We start from the raw sequence: 19,971 nt of genomic DNA on the forward strand, positions 1-19,971 counted from the left end.
GTGTGGTATCTAAAACCAATTATCAAACTATCTGAATAATGAGGGGCAGATGCACCTTGCCAAAAGTCCATATTTTATTAAAATAATTCATTTTCCAAATGAATGCATTTTGCATGCATGGCATGTGACTGAAAAGATTTTTGTCCAACTACTAAAGAATAATTAGTCAGAAATAGCCTTGTATTGCTCTCAGCACTGTTAAGTATCTTGAGATCCATTAACTTTTCAAGCTCTAGCGAACATCACCAGGTGTTGGTGAAAGAAACAGAATGTTGAAGTGAGACTTTAAAGGAACCATAATAATGTAAAATTAAATACTTAAATTACATTAAAATTTATGTAAAATATTAAATATTTGACCTTGTACAGTCACAGTTTGAGTGCTCTACGTGCAGCGACATGAAATCAAGAGCTGTGTTAGAAATACTGTGTGCACGCTCTGTAGATCATGGCAGGACCATGCTGGGAAAACAATGTCCCATCCTGGTCTCTTCCACCTGAAGCTGAACAGTGAGGCATCCTGAAACTTTTTGTCTGAGTAGTCAGTCAGGTTTGACAAGGCTGACACATCCCTTACCACACCCTCTACTTTTGCATGGTATAGAAGGAATTGTGCAGTCCTAAGCTTCATTCCTCTTGATGAATTCAAAGGCTTTGTTTTTTTTTTAAACCCTGCCAGAGACTGAGATGGTAATATTCCAGGGATTGTCTGAAAGGAGCACAGCAGCTGTTCAGGAACCTGGAAATGGCAGGTAGTCCTGGACTTGACTGGACACTAAAAGAGGCTCTGAGTGAGCACCTTGTATCTATCGTACCCTGCCCTCCAAAAACTCTCCAAACATTCACTGGGGCATATCTACATTTTAAAGTGCATTTTGCTGCAGGGCCCTGTAAATCTGCCCATAATTAGACACTGTTTGAGTGTATTTAAGATGTATCTTCCCCATGACAGGGATACAGCTGAACAAGTTGTCTGAGCCCTCTCAGTTTGTTATTAATGACATTTTGGATCATATATGCTCTTGCTCAGAGGTCTTCCTACTGGCACCAGCCTCTCTTCACATGCACAGAACAGCACAGACTCTGGAGGGTTAACTGTCAATTTTCTGGGGAGAATTCTGTCTGAGCAAAGGGAGGAAGAGGAAATTCCCAGGACTGACTGTCACATCATCACAAACAAGGACTTTGTGAATGCTGCCCCTCAGCCCAAGCTGCCTCTTCCCAGGCAGCCCCTGCACAGGAGGGGAGGTGCATATCAAGCACCTCACAAAGACACATAGCCAGATTAGTGGCTTGCACGTGCAAACTTGTCCTTGCTGCCCAAAAGTGTAGGAGTTAGGAACACAAGAGTCACATACTGGTTTACCTGGATGATTTGATTTGTTTGGAAGGCCAGAGCTGGTTTTTTGCAAGCTACAATAATGGGAATCAGTTACCAAGTCACATTCAGATTTGTACTTTGAATGTCAGATGTCAGTGGTTATCAATGTGTTTCAGCTACTTTAAATTTATTTGGTTCCTTTCCAGGCAAGGAGGGCATTAAAGAGAGGATGCCAATAAATAAGCTCAGAAGGAGCCACGTGAAGTAGGAGGGGCTGGCAACTACTGCCAAAAGCAATGAATTAACAAGCCACTGAGGGGAATTTCAGTGTGCCCCTGGGTATTCAGTTCTTAAGATAAAATACAGAGGTTTTTCTGGTATAGACAGCAACCAACATAGTGTGTTAAGTTCATTTCAGGTAGTGTCCTGGGTAAGGACCCAGATCCAGCAGCCTAAGCCTAAAATAGGGCTTTTGGGTCCACTGTTTGGAAAGGAGCCTTTTATTAAAACTAAAGAGATATGCCTAGCACTAATACTATGTATAAAGGAGATTTCCTCTGCTTACTGAAGCAGTCATCAGCTGCTGACACTTTGCCTCTTTGGATATTGTCTCCTAATATCCTCATGGTGTCTGCAATTCAAGGCGCATTAGGAAACAGGGCTGCAGCATGGACCCTAGCTCTAGCTTGGTGCCTGTAGGGAATATTATATCTCCTTTAGACTACTTGCTTAAAGAGGGGCTCCTAAAATCTACACAATTTTAATAGGTCCTTACCTTAGGAGACAGAACTCTGCCAATGGAGATGAACTATAAACTTCAAATTACTACATTTTATTCTCTCCTGCCTGTAGTTTTCCTTAGGAGGAAAATCATAAAATCATGGATTTGAGTGGGAAGGGACCCTAAAGATCAGCTACGTTCAACCCCACTGCCATGGGGAGAGACACCATGAGAGAGGGACACTATGAGACTGCACTTTGCAGTTTACTGGCTATTTGCACTCAAAAACTCTTCGGTACCAAAGAAAGTCAAGGAATTTAGGATGTGGCCTTAGGTATGTCAGGATTGGGCCTTTCCAGGAATAGTGGTTTAAGTGAAATCATCTAGCTATTACACTGATATTTTCATGCATTTAGATTAATTTCAAGCAGTATCTATGTGACTTGATCCTGCTTCAAGATAACTGAGTCCAGCTAGGGTGAGGACCTAAGAAAAAGTTATTATTTCAGCAAATTTAATTATTTGTGTTTATTTATTTCTCTAGCTATTAAAACATCAAGATAGGAGAACTGTGCTGCTCACAGTACCATCTCAGTCTTATTCTCTTGTCCTCATTTCAGTAGGGCTAATTGTGCAAGTAGGACCACCAGAACCTGTCATTATTTAAGTATTTAAGGATTTTTCTTTGTGTCCAGGTAACAGTGACTCATCCAGGCCTCTGGGTGTATCACACATGCTGTCTCCATCACAGATAATGGTGTGTCTCACTGAGCTGGCACACCAGTCCAAGCTGAAAGGTGGGGCTGATTGGAGGTGGTGCTAAAACTCAGCAAGAACCTCAAATCAGTGTAATACTTTTGGATCTCTAAATACGAATACATATAAATGGACAGCTTTCAAAGGGACTTGCTGGGAAAAAAAAAAAAAAAAAAAGAAAAAAAGAAAGCTTTATGTTTGGATGTCTAAATACAAATGCCTGGCTTGATACACCACCATGCAAAAATCTGACTTTTATGTATATTGGTACTAATTCAGAGATCTGTATTTAAGTTTCAAAAAGTTTGGACTGGAGTATCAAAGCACAAAGTCCAAGTTTCCCTCATTCTGCATTTCCTGCCTATTCTACATCTGTTTCCTACTTTTTTTCTTCCTTCTTTACAGCATTAAGCCCCTATATTTGTTTTTCTTACTCATCCTTGCTTAGTATTCTGCTCCCTTACGGCTTTGAAATGTAATGTCAAACCATCCAATAGCACAGATGTAATCTGTATTCAAAACAGCATCCCAAATCCACATATATACACAAATATATATGTATATCTGTATACATATATATATATATGCACTCATATATAATCACTCACATTACATATAATACAGCATATATATTACAATATAAAAGTCACTGTATGACTTCACATATAATAAGCCACCTTGCATTCTGCCTCTTCATAGCGCTCTTTACAGCTCCAGGCAGTGCCACCAGGATGCCCCTAAGGACCAAGCAACCCCACTTGCTTGGAGGAGCTCTTATGCCTCCTCTGCTGCACACTTTGCCCATCACCTCCAGCAGCAGAGCAGGTTCTCATGTGACCTGTGCCGTGGTGCTCCACAGTCCCAGCAGCTTCAGTGGCACTGGAGAGAACTGCACTCAGTCGGTTTTCTCTTGAGTAGTTTATTAAGTCTTGTTCTTTGATACATTTATCTGGTTGTTACTTACTGTCCCATGACCCATCACTTGGATTTAAAATACCAGGAGAATGAGGAGTGCAGAAAAGACAGAAACAGGCACAAGAACTTAGACATGGTGTGAGCTGCTGGTAATCTCACACAAGTTTAAAAACTTCCAGCAGGTGTGCTGTCACAGAGCTTCAGGTGGCAGATATGGCTGGCTCATGTACTACACATCAGGATGAAAGCCTCAGGATTAACTCAGAAAAACCTGGCACGGTTATTCATGAGTGACTGTTGCTTCTTAAAATCTGGACATCTTTGTTTTCCAACACCATGGACAAGTGGCCAGACCAGCTGAGGCACTGCCACTGAGCTTAGCTAAGAAATGGTGCTCAGTTGACACTTGAGACTAATCCGATGGTCACTGGCTGGCAACAAAGGCCCCTCTGGGCATCCTACAGCAATCTGCCTTTGCCAACACCCTGTATACACACGATTGTGTCAAAATAACTTTGTCTCCTAAGATATGGCCTATTTGAAAGCTAATCACAACTTTCAGAGCACCAGAAGGTGGGAATCAAGAAAATCTGAGGAGAAAAGACAAGTTTAAATGTGCGTTTCTGAATGTCTTCTTTCTCAGGCACAAACGCAGTCAGTGCATGGCACTAATCCAACATTTCATGCACTGGGACACAAGTTTCAGCCCTGTTTCAGAAACTCACTGGGCTTGGAGTGCCCAAAGCGCTCCTGCATGTGAGACCCTGTGTATTTTGGAATTGATGAAGCACGCAAGTCGTTTTCCCTGAGATGCGCAGGGCAGAGGGCGGCTGCCAGCGGTCCAGACCCGTCCTCGATGGAATGGTATCTTGTTCTGGTGCCGGGCTCTTTCCTGACAGGCATGAAAGTGTTTGGCGTCGAGGGCACCCTGGCCCCGCTCCATCCTCCCCGCAGCGCTCCGAGCCGCAGCTCCAGGGCAAGCGCCAGCCCGCAAACACGGGACAGGACGGGAGGAAGTTCCCAGCGGACTCCAACCTCCGCTGGGCAGCACAAGCACCGGGACAGGTGGTGGAAACACCGGTGCGGCGGTGACAGAGCCCGCGCGGTGTCCGGGGAGCGGCACGGCGGGGCGGGGAGCGCAGGGAGCGGGGCGGCCGCCGAGGAGGCGCGGAGCTCCCCGCCCAGGAGCGCCGCTTAAAACCTCCGCGGAAAGGTGTGGCCTCGCCTTTCCTCCGCCGGCGGGGAGGGGACAGGACAGGACAGGGTCTCCGCTCTTGCCGCCGCCGCCAGCAGCTCTCACCGCCCGCCCGGCTCCGCACCGCGCTCCTGCCGTGCCCTCACCTGCGGGCCGCCCCGGCTCTTCCCGGCTCTTTCCTCCCGGCCCTCGGCGCACCGCGAGGGAGCGGCGGCACGGCGGCGGGCGCTGCCGGCCGTGAATGCCTTTCGTGCCGTCGGCTCCGGCCCCGTGTCCCGGTCGCTTCGCCCCCCGCCCGCTGCCATGAGCATCAACGGCGGGTCGCACCCGCGCATCAACACGCTGGGCCGCATGGCGCGGGCAGAGTCGGGCACCGACCTGCGCTACGAGATGAGCTCCCACGTCGTGGGCGGCGGCGGCGGCGGCGGCGGCACCACCCACACCCACAAGACCTACTACTACCAGAAGACATACGGGGGAGATTACGCCTCGGACGGATACGGGTAGGTGCGGGCCCAGCCCTTGGGACAGCCGCCGTGAGCCCGCTCGCGGTGCGGCTCCCTAGGTCCGCGAGCTTCCAAGTTTCTTCTTTCCGTTCCTCCCTGAGGCGTCTTAAACTTCTAAAAGGCTTTTAAATGCGAGCGAAGAACTTATTTTTTTAAAAATCCGCTTTTGGTGGTGACTCTCCTTGAAGAGAGTAGCAGGACTAAAAGCAGTGTGTCCCGTTTATACTGAGGGCTGTAAATGGGTCTGCGTTGGCTGTATTGACCCAACAGCTCTGTGCTGATAAACCCCCACTTTGCTCAGTGACGCAAAACAAGCTGAACCGAAGTGAATTGCTTTATACCCCATACACCCAGGCTCTGCCTTCCCCGGCTAGTTGCATAACTAGGGCTATAAAACAGTTTTAACTAGTGGGAAATGTTCTCTTGTTAGTTTTTGAGTTCATTTCTAGCTTGTGTGAGGCCTGGGAGTTTAAGTCATGATGTTTTATAGAGCGATCCCTGACATTTGGTGACAGGGGACAGAGATACATGACTCAATATCGATCTGCTCTACTCTCCTCTTACCTTTTAACTTTCTGCTTGCCCTGGTGCTGTGGGCACAGTCAAGATCTTGTAGTCAGGGTGCCAGATGTGGATCCTGGCTTGGGGAATGCCTTGTTCTCATGGATGCAGCTGTCTGTGCACATCAAGTCTGACAAGGACTTTCTGCAGAGTGCAGTAATCATGAAGACTTCTCCATTTATCTACTTCTCTGGGAGTTCGCAGGACTGAAAAGCAGGCAGCAGTTAGAGTCACTGAAGGAAGCAGTGCTGCTGTATGGTACAGCACCATCACAAAGCACAGCTGGTGATGGCTGGCTTGTGTGTGTGGAATGGCTGTATTAAGTCTATTGGTCTAATTATGGATGCCACTGACTCAGGAATTGATGCAGAAGCCCTGTCATGTATTTTGTATTAGAATTTAAGCCCTAATTTTATGGATAGTACATGATTAGGTTGCAAAAGGGTGAAAATTAAACATACATACTAAATAAACAGCAGATGAGAAAAGGCAGGCTTTTTTATATCAGACAGATCTCTAAGTGGCCATAGAGAATTAGGGTTATTCTAGATGCACAGTGTGCTCTGTTTAGGTGTGTCAGACCTGTTGCTGGAGAACCATTGAATGAATGACAAAACTTGCATTCTATGGATTTTTTGTTTATTACTTTGCCCATAGTTTTAGTTCTTTGTTTGACTCTCGGTTTGTTGTGTGCATAGGTGAGTTAGTTACAACAAATTGTAGCCAGAACACATCCAGTTATCTCTACAGTAGTATGAGAATATCTATTTATTGCTATATAATACGAACAATTCAGTACTGGAGCACTGTGGAGTGCACACACTAGGACTCCAAATTGCTGCACTGCCTGTGTGAGGATTTGTTTTGCTAGGGGTGCTTCATTGCAAATACCTTTAGTGTTTACAGCAGACAGCCATGAAAAATGAATGGCAGCGTGTGTTACTTCCTGGCTGTTCTCTTTTCACTCTTTTTACACTGGTGCAACTCTATTTGGGTTCAGTATGGTGATTTCTGTATCACTCCCAACTTTCACTAGAGGACACATGCTTTCCTTTAATTCAGCATACTTTGGCCATATTTACATATTTTAAGCCAGTCTGTACTTTGTTAGGATCTTCTTTCAATGGTGATGTAGCAAGAATGGAAAAGACAGATCAAGAGGTTAACAACCTTATATCAACATTCTTTCATTTTCTTTTTATAACATAATATTCATATATGCTTTCTTTATGAAGGTATGTCTGGCAAGAAGGTTGCAATGAAAGTTCTTGTTCACTTTATTGTGAAACTTCTGAGTGGAACTAAAGACAATTATTATTGAGATTAAAAAAATAATAAAAAAGTATATAGGCTATAGTATATAAAGTATATAAAACTTACATATTGTTTCATTTGAAAAAATCTGACCGTACCAAATACTTTAAATATTTTTTTGCAACATAGTATGTGTGTCTGCCACTTTACTGAGTTACATAAGTTTATTTGTAAGCAGTACTGATAGGAGTTAAAGTGTGTCTCAAAACAAGGGGTTTATTATCAGTTTTGCCTGATTTTGCACGTATGTTTGCGTGCAGAAAATCCATTAAATGCTCTGCATGTTGTTGATCCCTGATTGGGATCAGGCCATCATCTATGGAACTGTTTTTTTTAATTGCATTTAGCCTGACATATTTGGTGCCAAAGTTTAGTGGCATCTACTGAACTCAGAAAACGGAGGCTTCTTTTTTCCATGGGGAAGATCACTCTACCCTAATTTTTAAATGCAGTAGGATTCAAGTTAGGGTCTAGTCTTGTAAGTTTTGGGGCGTATTCTGCCAAACAAGTCTGTGCTGAGTGTTACATTACTCACAGAGCAATATGAGACGCTCCCTACCCTTAGGGCTCAGCAAGGTGCTTTTACAACATTCCCGGTTTCTTCTGGCTTGGGAACTCAGGATGAGCTTGGCCCGGAGTACAGATACTTAGCTTGACAGTGACTCACACTCTGCTAAACTGCCAATTCATCAGTCAAATATTTATCAATGCCTTTGCTATGGAGATAGAAAATCTGATAAACCGTGAGAGAAAAGAAAAAAAAATGCGAAGTTGTGCAGTTTTATTTGTCATTGCTGAGATTAGGGGGAAAAATAGCCTAGGATTCGCAGACACTGAACATGAGCATAAATTAATTTACAAAGTTCTACTTAAGGATTAATGTAACTTCTGTGCTTCAAGTTAGAAAAGGAGGTAGAAAATTACCTTCCCTGCCCTGACAGTCCTCTGAGGAGCCAAGAAGCAAAGTAAACGTGGAGAAAACCGGCTCAGAGACACACTTTTGCCTTTCCCATCAGTCTCTGCAGATCTGCAGAGTCCTGGCTAAGCTGAGTGGTGGAAGAGCTGGCATGGTTACTTGCCCTTTGAGCTGCTCAGACGGCGAGGGAGGAATGCATGAATTGCCGGGGAATACCTGCCCTGCCGGCAGAGCCTGCGCCGGGCTCTGGCTGCCGGGAAAGGAAGAAAGGGAGAGGCTGCCCCGCCGTGAGCAGAGGCTCGGGCTGTGCTTTGCCGTGTGCCCGTTCCGTGGGGACGTGCAGGTGTGGAAGGTGTGGAAGGCTCTGTCAGAAGGGGGTTTGCTGCGTCCCGAGCGGTGGCTCCCGCGGAGGCGCATTCCCATGGTCCCGGCTGGAGCCGGTGTTTGGCACCTCCCTCTGCCTTGGGAGAGGCAGCCTGTGAGCAGCCGGCTGCATCGGGCAGGTACGGCCTTTGGGAGCGCTTCTGTCGCTCCTGTGATTCATACCAGTGGGAACAAGCATGAGGAGTGGCACGGTCCCTTGTGAAGCCCTGCATGCTGCCAAGGCACTGAGCCCCGGGGGTCCTAACAATTCAATACTTCACTAGTGACTACTAGATTTTTTTGCACCATTTTCATGGGATTTAGAGCCTGATTGTGCCAGATGCAGGGGTCTTTTGAGGTTTCCAGCCATCATGGAAACTCTAGTCTGTGTGCATACTTGGCAGATGGACTAGTTTGGTGAGGCTGCGGTGTGCCAGCACTGGTCCTAGCTAGAGCAGAGACACATGGGGAGAACTCCTGATGATTTGACAGTTTGTATTCACCTCCTTTGAGGCGGGGGGGAAAGCTGGGCTGTAGCGTTTTAACTGCTGGTTATATCCTTATGGATGTCGTGATTCACCACCTTCATGCCGCTGCGTTTTCCAGCATGCACACACCCAGCTGGCAGGTGGTGGCAGATGGGCGGTGGCATGTGCAGGCTCTCTGCTGGGAATGCAGATTCCAGGTCAGGTTTTTCTTCTGACTTGCCTACCCTGGGCATACCAGGTAATCCCTTTATGAATCTTTTGCTTGTTCAAACAAGTTTGTGTGGAGGGGGATGGGAAGTGTGAAGAAAAAGATGCGCTTTTTTTTTTTTCTCTTGTTGAGTTATGGGAGTCATTCAATATTCTGGATCTTCTCAAAGACTTTTTTTTAAAGCTTCCTCCATTTTTTAATGAATAAAAAAAATTAAAAAGCTTTGAATTTTTAAAAGGCTAGGAGTTTTGTGGAGGGCTTGGAAAATTTAACATGGATTATTCTGATTTGTTTTAAATAGTATCTTCGGGACAAGAGCAACCTCTTTATGCTCCCAAAGCTTTAGGGAGCTGTGAAGCTATGGGAAGGCTCCTCAGAATTGCTGGATGTGTTTCTGTGTCTCCTTTGCCTTGCTTCTCTGGGCACTGATCACACCCTGGATAACCCAGCAGCCTCTGGATGTGCAGTAGCAAAGGCAGACACCAGAGCAGCTCCCACGGTCCAGGTGTTTGTGCTGGGGGTGTGCAGGTCTTGCAGCAGCAGGAGGCAAATGAGAAAGCAGAAGGGAGCTGGCTTCCTTGCCCCTTGGGTTCTGCAGTGATGACATCAGCTCCCACAGTGGGCCTGTGGGGGTGCAAGCTGAGTGTTTAGGGAAGGTACTTGGTTTATTCAGAATGCATCACTTGGGATAATTTTTGACTGCTTGAATAAGTCAGTGCCAGCAGTACTCAGCCCTGCTGTGTTCTGGGGATGTGGGCACTGCTGACATGTCTGTCTCTATGCTCCCAAGTCATTATATGGCCTTGAGCGTTTTTCTCAGTCCCTTTTAGGAAAGCAGGAATAGTTCTTTCTTGTTTCAGTAGAGTTGGGGATCTTGTAAAGATCATAGATACTGCTCATCAGTTAAACATAAATCCTAGTTCAGACACTGAGGATTCAATAGTAAAGTAATGACTGGATTTAGCTCAGCTGGGGTATATTCCAGCAGGGAGGTGTTGCTTGAGCTGCTATCCTGTCCAAATCCCAGTGGCAGCAGGGGTTGGGCTGTCCTCTCATTTCTCAGGGAGAGAAGAAGGATATTATAGCAAGGGATCAATGTGTTCTGCCTTGACATGCACTGAGAAGGGAGGCTCCTGTACAGAATGACGACAGGGAGATGCTATGCCTTTCCAAGGGCTCTCCTGACAGTGGAGAGCAACAGACCTACATTTCAACATCCCAAGTAAAAGCAATTAATCTGTGTTTTAAAGTGTTTTCGTAATTTTAAAACAAAGACGCTATCCCCTTTTGTTTTCCTTTGTTCCTTTAATAGTTAATGACTATTAAAATTATTTTAATGAAGAACTCTGCTTAATAGGACCTTTTTGAAATTCATGAGTTGCCTTCCAAATAAGTGCCATGGTCTAAAATGGGTTATAGGGACAAATACATAGTTAAGGTCAAAAGCAGTCCAGTCTGTTTCTCTCAGCGTTGCTCTGCAGGGTTTACAAAACCAAAGCAGCACAGCAAATAATCAGGTTATTGCAAATGTATATATTTATTAGTAGTAGACCCTGCACTCTTTTATTATGAGTCCTGCTAAAAGACCAGCCTCCAACTCTTTCCATTTCTGCTGGAATGGTTGGTAACATATGCTGCATTTGTAGGAGTGCAGTGAAACAAATGAAAAATCTGCCCATATTTTCACTGCATGGTGTGCCTACAGTGTTGGATAGAGCCGGATCCTATTCATAGGTTAGAGCTATAGATGCTGCCAGAGTTAAATCAAATTATCATAGCAGCAGTAGGTGTTACAATGACCAAACATTACTCTTTTACTCTACTACTAAACGTTCAGTTTAATGTAAACAAAATCAGACTAAACGAGAGACACTGACAAAGTACTGTGTAAAGTAACCCACTTAATCTGTGTTCTCTGATGATTGTTGGTATCCTACATTTTTCTAAGGGACATAAATATATTTTTAGGTACCATGTGGGTTACATTTTTTTCTTTAAAAATCCAGCTTTGTTCTTGCCTCCATACTATGATGCTGTCCAGCATGTTCAGGGTTTGCCTCAGTTTCTTTGGCCCAGTATTTTCTGTGTTGGGTATGGTTTTACTTTGGCTGTCTGTTTCCTACTGCCTCAAGGTTGGTTGTCCTATTACTCTGAATTGGAGTTTCTGCTTTGATCTGCTCATCCCCATTAAAGGCCTGTTGGCTTTGTTAAGAGGTAGATTATACTGAGGGACTTTGAAACTGCTAATGAAGTACCTTCCTGTCACATGGGTGAAAAGTACTGAAGATGTGTCCCTCTGAGATTGTGCTAGTGCCATCTGATATATCAAAATCAGTATGTCTGTTGAGGTATTGTCTTACTAAGTATTTTTCATTTTTCTTAAGTCCAGGTTTTGATTTATGCCCTTGGGAATGTTTGTACAGCTAAATCCTCTTCAGATTTGAAGTTCTTGATTCCTGTTGGCTTGGTGGAGCTATGCCATCAAACATCAGGTCCTATGCTGGCATCTGCTGTTTCTGATTGTGTCCTAGTAACCCCACATCGCTCTGTTTGGTCTTCTGACAGATTTGAAAGTGCCTCTAACAGGCCATGACCTTTTTATCATTATCATAGCATTGATCTCTGTATTTTCATTGGCAAAACTGGTTAGATTTTTGACAACAAAGAAAACATTAATAAAATAGTGTGCTCTTTTCTGTTTTCAATGTGTATAGTTCCAGCTTCTGCCATTATTTTGGTTGTATATTTATCTGCTGGATTGTTACTCTCTTTGGAGACCTAGATAGGGGTACTTAAGCCTCTCATTTCAAGGCCTCTGCGCTTGCTTTTGAATCAGTTTTGTGCATCTATATTTAGCCATCTTCAGATTTTCAATTTTTTAAATTATTTGGGCAATAATTGTGGATATGGCATTCAAGCATCATTAGAATGAATGCAAAATGCTTGTATTTATACTTCTTTATATTTTAATTTAATATTTTGATTTATTTGAAAATAGCTTTTCTTCACAACTTCTTATCATGTTAACTATAATAGTTTAGATTTCTTGCCATGGTGGAGTAATGGTTTTGAGTTCAGTGGAGTTACCCTGAAGCCAGTGGAGATAGTGACCAGATTTATACTGTAACCAGTCAGTCTATCTACACTTCATTTGGCTTTAGTGGATATCCAGCATTTGTAGCTGCCAGATTATGATGGAAAAAGTGATTCAAGAAAAAATACTCTTCCAGTGTTCTAAAAAGAGAAAATTGCTTAGAAGCTTCCTCTCCCATCTTTATTATGTTTCATTCATGAGGATAATTGTGGCTGTAATTAAATGTAAATTTCAGATGCAGTCAGATATTTCTATATCTAAACACAGCAGTGATGCCTAAGGAGAAGGAATGATTTAGAGAAGGAAGCTGACACAAAGCCTGGCACAAAATCAGACCCATATGTTATTTTTCATAATTGTTTTCTTGAAGCAGTTTCCAAGATACACAGGGGTGCATAGCACAGTGGGGCGCAGCGTTTGTGCAGCCACAGGGTCACAGTACAAGCTGGGGGCTGCATGTGTACAGCCTGTTTTATGTCACCCAGTGACTCTGCAGCTCTGTCTCTACAACTCTGAGGGTCTATTCCCTGGTGTGGGGGAAGCTGCAGGAAAGTTGCTCAGACCTTTTCTGTTTGTTCCAGATGAGCTGGTAGGAGAACTGCAGGCTCTGATGCATCAAAAGCACAGAGCTTTTTTTAAGAGCAGAAGAGCTCTTAAAAATATTGAATGTTTCTCACCACTCCAGTGATTTTGCCAAGGACACTTCTACTTTTTCATTGTCACAATTCCTTTTGTGAAGGATGGTCAGAGTCTGTTCAAGTCAGTGGAAAGATTTCCACTGAATCCCGATTGCTTGCTGGTGCTGAGTTGGACAGGTTCACACTGGTACTCTTGTTGGCATCACTGTTCTGAGGAATGTTTGTCTCTTCAGTGATTTGTAATGGAAAAGGTTACCTACTGTGAGGAGTTAGAAAACTAGGCAAGGCTTGGAAACACCTTAGCTCTTACTGTTTGTTGGTGGTTTATTTAGTTTCACTGGCAAGTGTTTGGGTTTAGGAGCCGCCTGGGCTTGCTTGGGAGGTCTGATCCCATCACCAAGGAATGGTTCCTCACTTGAAGCACCTCACCCCCATTCAACTACACTGGCTCACTTTGATGGCTAAATCCTAAATGCTGGAAAAGCAGCATTCTGGCAGTATGGATGCAGTAGATTATGTGCAAGACAACAATAATGACCCCATTACCTGCCTTGTTTTTTTTCCCTCACTAGTGTTTTTCATTCTGGAGTTTTACTTAGAGATTACAAACTCACACTTTATGTGTTGTGAGAAAGCATGTGCTCTGACTCCAGGCCCTACATCTATTTTTGTAGCAGCTTGTGTATCTTGCTATTCATTCCTAAGACCCTGCACTAACTTTGTGCATTTCTGCTGGTAAAAGGGCCCTTCTTACACTTATGTGGATGTGCATGCTCTAGCTGAGAATCCTGCTTTCTTTGTGTGCCCTGACATTTGATAGCTGGTGTGATAACATGAGCAATTACATCACACAAAGGCTATGCTCTAATGTATTGACTTTAACAAAGATTGTGAATAATTCACTCTCACTGTAATGCTGCCAAAGTTTTGTCGATCAAAGCTAAAAATACCTGTGCTGGAAGAAAAACTTTTTCCTTTATGGCATGCCAGTTTCCATGTTCTACTCTATTCTGTGGTAAAGTCAGTCCATGTCTGCTGTTGCAGGACTATAAAGTGGTTCTGCCATCGTGGAATTGTCATTAAAATATCACAGTGCAGTTAATGTGTGTGTGTCTCTGTGAGCTTTTTTGAGATGGATTATTTAGTGTAACTTCTCTTAACTGTTCTGAATTTGTGTTTCTTGTATTTCTTGTGCTTACTTCACCTTCTTCTTCTCCCCCACAACAGCCAGAATGGGACCTGTACCATGTCCAGACGCCAGAACACCATCCAGGAGCTTTTGCAAAACTGTGCGGACTGCCTGACACGAGCTGAGCTCATAGTACAGCCTGTGAGTGCTTCTTGTTCTTCTTATCTAAAGTGATTGTGAATATTACATACATATTCTGTGTTATCTGGACTCCAGGCTCTGCTTCTTCATCTCCTTTCTCCCCTTTCAGCTGTTTGTGTGAGGCCACTGGGAGTGGAATGGTAGAGCTCCTTCTTAGGTCTCCTTCTTCCCTCTGTACTCTGTTCAGTAAAACTGATTGAAATGCATCTGGTTAAAGGGGTCTTCTTGATTAAGAAAAAAAACAACAAACCCACCCTTAATCAGATTCTACTGCATCTTATTTTTCAGTTTTAGATCAGGACCACTGTCAGTGTTAAGACTCTAAATGACTATTTACACTCTCTTAGTATGTTCTGTAGGATATTGTCATTGTTTTCAGGGCCTGAGCCACCTTAAGAAAAACCTTTATTTTATTTCTCCAGATGATTCCTAAAGAAGTAAATAAAACTAAAACCTTTCTGGCTGTTTCAGCTGCAATACATACAGATAATCTCTGCAGTATGCCACTCTGGTACAAACCCAGAGTGCCTGGGGGTGGGTTACTCATTGATGCTCTGTTCACTCCTGGTGAACATGGGGTGTCCTCTGTTCCTGCTGAAGTCAGAGGAGGTGCAGGGTGGTGAGTGCATCCTGCTGTTGAGGCCACTGAGATGTGAAACACTTTCCCAGTTCTGGCAGTAGATGTGATTTAATGTGCACTTTTGGCCCCTCTGTGGACAGAAAATTCTTTCAGAAATGAACTCTGTGGTTAGGAGTTCATTTCCTTTTGAGAGATACAGGACGTGTGAGCATGTTTATGTAAAAATCAATGCCAGAGTAAATACTGCCTTTTGTTCAGGACTAATATTATTCCAGTGAAGTTGAAAGAAAGAGATGTTTAGTTCCAGCTTGGTGCCACACCATGCATTGCTTGCTTTGTTTCTTTGCCTTCTAAGGGACAGAGCAATGAGGTCCATAATATTCTATTTGTAAAATCAGGTCACAGCTGCATTATGTTTTGTTCAGCATGGCTGTGTCAGTGTGGCATGAGGTCGAAGAGCTCTGTCTTCCTGGTTGAAACACCGTGATCATGCTGGTCCAACTGCACTGAGAGAGGGCATGGAGAATTTGCCTACACTTTGGGTGATGAGGTGGGATGCAGATGTGATGGGGCATGGAGCTGGACCCAGGCAGACTGTGTTGCTCATGTTTTTACAGGAGAGGGAAGTCTTAGGACCTCAGGGAAAATCAGGAGCAGTATCTACCATCTCCTAGGATAGTGTTTCCTTCTCGTCTTCTAAACACAAAAGCATAATGCCTTAAGAAGTTAGCACACCGTGTGAAACCTTGGCTCCACTGAAATAAACATCAAGATGTGCTGCTCTTTATGGAAAGTTTTGTTTGACATTACATTTTAATAATTTTATTCCATATTTTATTTTAATAAACATTTTCCAGTGACTGTGGATCCTTTGCTTGTTAGCCTTCTACCAGTTAAAACTGGCAGTCAGAGGCCTGACAGTTGAAACTTACCATGCTGCCTAAAGAAAACGCCAGTTGTCACAACAGCTCTTTTAAGCCAACCAAAGGAAGCTTAGATGATGAATATTTAATTTAATCTCCCATCCTTTTTCTTCATTAGGAATTGAAATATGGGGATGGTGTCCCACTTAGAGGAAACAGGGATCTGGAAGAATGTTTTGCACAGGCAAATGACCAAATGGACATGCTGGATGGACTGATCAGAGAGATGAGGCAGATGGGCCAGCCCTGTGACATGTATCAGAAAAGGTATTGTCAGGGAAGGGTTGGGGTCGGGAATGTGACTGATAAGAGTTTGTGACACCTCAAGTGCTCACCTTCCCTGCTGTTGCAGGATGTAATAGAAATCAGTGAGGTTGAACTAAATCTGTTTGGTCACACTAATATGGAGAAGGGTCTTGCAATAATATATTTCTGATAGAAATTCACACCTTTGTTTTCTCCATGAAATCATAGTCTGTATATTATTTCCACTGTCTTTGCTTTCAATACTTTGTCTTGAACAGCTGGTGGTCCAGTAGGAAAGATAAATTTCATTGTCTGTGTGTGTTTTCTGGGTGTTTTGCTCTCAGACACTGAGTGGTTCCTTCCCTTTCAGGCTGCTGCAGCTCCAGGAGCAAATGCGTGCCCTGTACAAAGCCATCAGTGTTCCCCGTGCCAGGAGGGCCAGCTCCAAAGGCGGTGGCTGCTTCTCCTCTCAGAGTGGCTCGGGCTGGGATGAGTACACCAAACGTGTCACAAGTGAATGCTTAAGCTGGATGAGGCAGCAGAAGGTAAATGTGTGCAAAACCCAGGGACAATGCTAAAACTTGGTGTCGTTCATGAATGTCACCCATATGTATTAATGTTTTGGGTGTCAGTAGGAAAGTAAAGGTGTGCATGAATGCTCACATGTTATTCCAAGTTCCTTTTTTCCCCCTCCCAGTATTGTACATACAGTGAATTCTCACTGAAATCCAAACGTGGATTGGGGTCTTCTTTTGCAGAGGAAAAGGTGTGGAAGTTAGTTTTGAAAGCTAAGTGAAGCACAGGTGTTACTAGAACAAAAGGCATTGGTGTGTTTGTGTTAGAGATTGTGTTCAGTATTTCCCTCCTTCCTTCCTTGCACAGTTTTCCTTTGATTCGTATTTATTTTAACCCTTTGCACAGTCAGGACTATCTTCACAGATTTAATCATTGTTGTGTTCTACAGTTGTTCTCCCCCTCTAGTCTGTCTTTGTCACAGAGAGGTAGAGCTGGTTGCCACAGGACTAGGCTTTCAGAAGTCAGTGCTGAAATGCACATAGAAGTGCTGAAGCTACTGTTTGCTGCATTCTGAGAACAAATTTGCCAATTCACAGCTGTTGCTGATGTAACCTGGAGTGGAAAACACGCCCTGGTTTTGTACTGCTGGGGTGAAAATTGTGAGTTTGTGATTGGACAGCCCTTTCTGAGAGACAGGGAGGATAGAACAAGGTGGCTGAAGTCACCCTTTGCAGACTCTTTGCAAATTGAAATTGCATTATTTTTATCTCTCTTTATTAGGTTGTTGCTTTGCGATTCTGTCATTATTATCTGTGTACGGCGTTTGCCAGGTGGCTTTTATGCAAACCAGATGAGGAGGGTAGAGCTCTGTAGAGCTGCAGCATTTTTAAGTGAGTGCTGGTTGTAGTCTAGTCTTTCAGTGTGGTGTGTTTTAAGGGAGGAAGGGAGATGCACTCCTTGAGTGGCAATGTGTGTAAGCATTGTGCCTGGACAGCAAGAGCTGACATGACTGCTCTGCACACACCGTGGGAGAGGAGGCTGATTGTCAGAGCTGCCATGACTTGAGGGGTGATGTTGGACAGACTCTGGGCACGCTTCCAGCGATGAAGGATGGTGAACAGGCTGCACCTCCCAAATACACCACATGGCACCCTGCTCAGACACCCCTCAATAAACACAGGGAGCATAAGCATGTGCTTTATAGCTGTGTTCCCACACTGAACCTTCTGTGAAAGTAAAAGGCTCTCTGCCTCTCTTCCCCTTCATGCCTACAGCAAAGCTGAGGTGGGGCCAGTAAACACTTGCCTTACTGGGAAAATTAATTCTGAGCTTGCCAGGATGCTGCTTCTTTCTGTCATGCCTCGCTGTGTCCCTTTACTTGCTCACACTGAGACTAGGATAATGTTTCCCCTCATAGTGTGGTAAGATGTGGGAAAAAGTTCTGAGCAGCTGCAGTTTTTTGCTGTTTTCCTGTTTTTTTTCGGGATGCTTTGCTGGTAGGAGAATCAGGTGTAGGGAGGGTTGGTCAAATTTCCAGTGCAGAACTGGGGAAAGTGCAGTGAGATCCAGACAGCCTTTGTTCACATATGGCAGCCAGCCACGACTGCCACTGCTGCTACAGTCTCTTTAGACTGTTTAAATATAACGAGAAGGGTCAAAGTCCTCTAGCTTTTAAATGGCTGAATGAAATATGGTTTTGTTTCTTGGATTGTTTCCAGCACTGCCTTTGAACCCCTACACTTGAGTTCTGGCTTTATTGTCATCTGTTGACTCATAGAGATTTGATTCCCGGCTGGTAATTACCAAATTCAGTCCCAACCCAAGATTAGGATGCCTCTTTCTTTACTGGGCATGTGCACAGATAGGCATTCAGACAGAGTCATAGTGTGTCTTTGTAGCATAAAAGAGGATTTGGAGTTTGAGGAGTTGAATTTAAAGTTAGGTAGCTTTTAATATTTGAAGAAAAATGAAACAAGAAACTGCAGTCAGTTTTCAGGTTAGTAATTAGCAGGTGTAGTACTGTTTTTTAAGGCTGTTTCTAGACATTTTCACTTGGCATCCTACAATAAATGTTGCCAAAATGCAACACATTTTCTGATAATTTACGTTTATCTTCTGTGGAGTTTTTTAGTGTGACTGCATTTAACTGAGGTTGTCGAAGTTTACAGGAGCAAAATTTAAATGGACTGGGCATTTTCACATGAATTGCATGAATAGCATTGTTTGATAAAGTCATGGTTTGTTTTCAGAGTGATAAGAAAGTAATTTTACTGTAGAACATAAACCAGCAGTTTGGTCCAAAGAAAACCAGATGAAAATACACTACTGAGTGTGCTTCATCTAGTATAACTATAAACAACTGAAATATTTTTCCTGTTTTGTTTCTTCTGCTGTCACACAGTTCAATTGATGGCAGTTTAAAGAAACTGTAAGACCCTCTCCTGAACTTCTGTTTATTTCAGTTTTACTCTCTATTGCATAGTCTGTTTGTTCAGTTCAATTCCTTTATGCTCCAATTTAGGCAGTAATGTTGGAAATGAAAGTACCAATCCTGTTTCTTGTTTCTAGGTTGAAATGGAGCAAGTGAAGTGGGGCTTTGATGCAGCATCCATTGAGCAACAGATTGGTGAGCACAGGAGAACTCACAATGCCATTGGAGACTATCGTTGGCACCTGGACAAAGTCAAAACAGATCTGGTAATTACTGTCCTCACTCACACATTGCTTGTTCTAGGTATATAGCATTGGCTTACTGGTGTTCCACTACAAAAAAAGAAAGTTGAAAAGTTCCTCCTCTTCAGAAAGCACTGGTGTCATGACAGCAACCACTTCCAACTTTAATTCCTCGATAATTTTGTGTTTCACTTCTTTCCTCGGAACTTTGAAATAAAAATTTAGTAGCTATTCAGCTTTTTGTTGTTGTGTACCAAGGCTGGCAAATAAATATTGCTATATTATTTGTGAGACAAATGACTAAGAATGATTATTCTCACTTGCTGTCTTAGTATATTAAAGAAGAAAGTGAAAGAATAAGGTGGATGCTCAGATGCAGCCGTGAGTCATCAGGTTTTTCCTGTGAAAAATGCCTAAATTCTGGGCTAAGATTAAAGCTTTTTTTAAGTGTTATTATTTTTTTTTCTTTTTTTTTCTTTTTTTCATCTGAGACTTCTGTTGCCCTCTGAATTTTGTTATTGGAATAAAGAAGTGACTGAAAATGCAGTTTTAACTTCCTTTCCTATCATCCCAGCACTTAGGTATAGGAGAGAGGAGGCTTATTTAATTTCCATTCATCTTTTTTCTTATTTGGCAGAAGAGAGTTCAATCTAAAGAAAAGGTGTTCTGTTCTGGAGCCCTGATCTCTCAACAAAGCTGTTGAGTGA

At 43.4% G+C, this 19,971-nt stretch overlaps 1 protein-coding gene across 3 annotated transcripts in view; it reads left to right on the plus strand.

Annotated features, from left to right (window-relative positions):
- Positions 1–4,941: 4,941 nt before the first annotated feature.
- DSP (desmoplakin) overlaps positions 4,942–19,971 on the plus strand; it is a 38,730-nt gene continuing 23,700 nt past the window's right edge. For all 3 annotated transcript variants that reach the window (XM_056484729.1, XM_056484730.1, XM_056484731.1), the window contains exons 1-5: positions 4,942–5,411; positions 14,224–14,326; positions 15,948–16,096; positions 16,446–16,620; positions 19,160–19,288. In XM_056484729.1, the coding sequence (XP_056340704.1) occupies positions 5,212–5,411; positions 14,224–14,326; positions 15,948–16,096; positions 16,446–16,620; positions 19,160–19,288 (756 nt within the window). In that variant the 5' untranslated portion in view covers positions 4,942–5,211. The remainder of the gene's footprint in view (positions 5,412–14,223; positions 14,327–15,947; positions 16,097–16,445; positions 16,621–19,159; positions 19,289–19,971) is intronic.

The sequence above is a fragment of the Oenanthe melanoleuca genome, chromosome 2 (genome assembly GCF_029582105.1).
Source record: "Oenanthe melanoleuca isolate GR-GAL-2019-014 chromosome 2, OMel1.0, whole genome shotgun sequence".
In the NCBI taxonomy this organism is placed as follows: Eukaryota; Metazoa; Chordata; class Aves; order Passeriformes; family Muscicapidae; genus Oenanthe; species Oenanthe melanoleuca.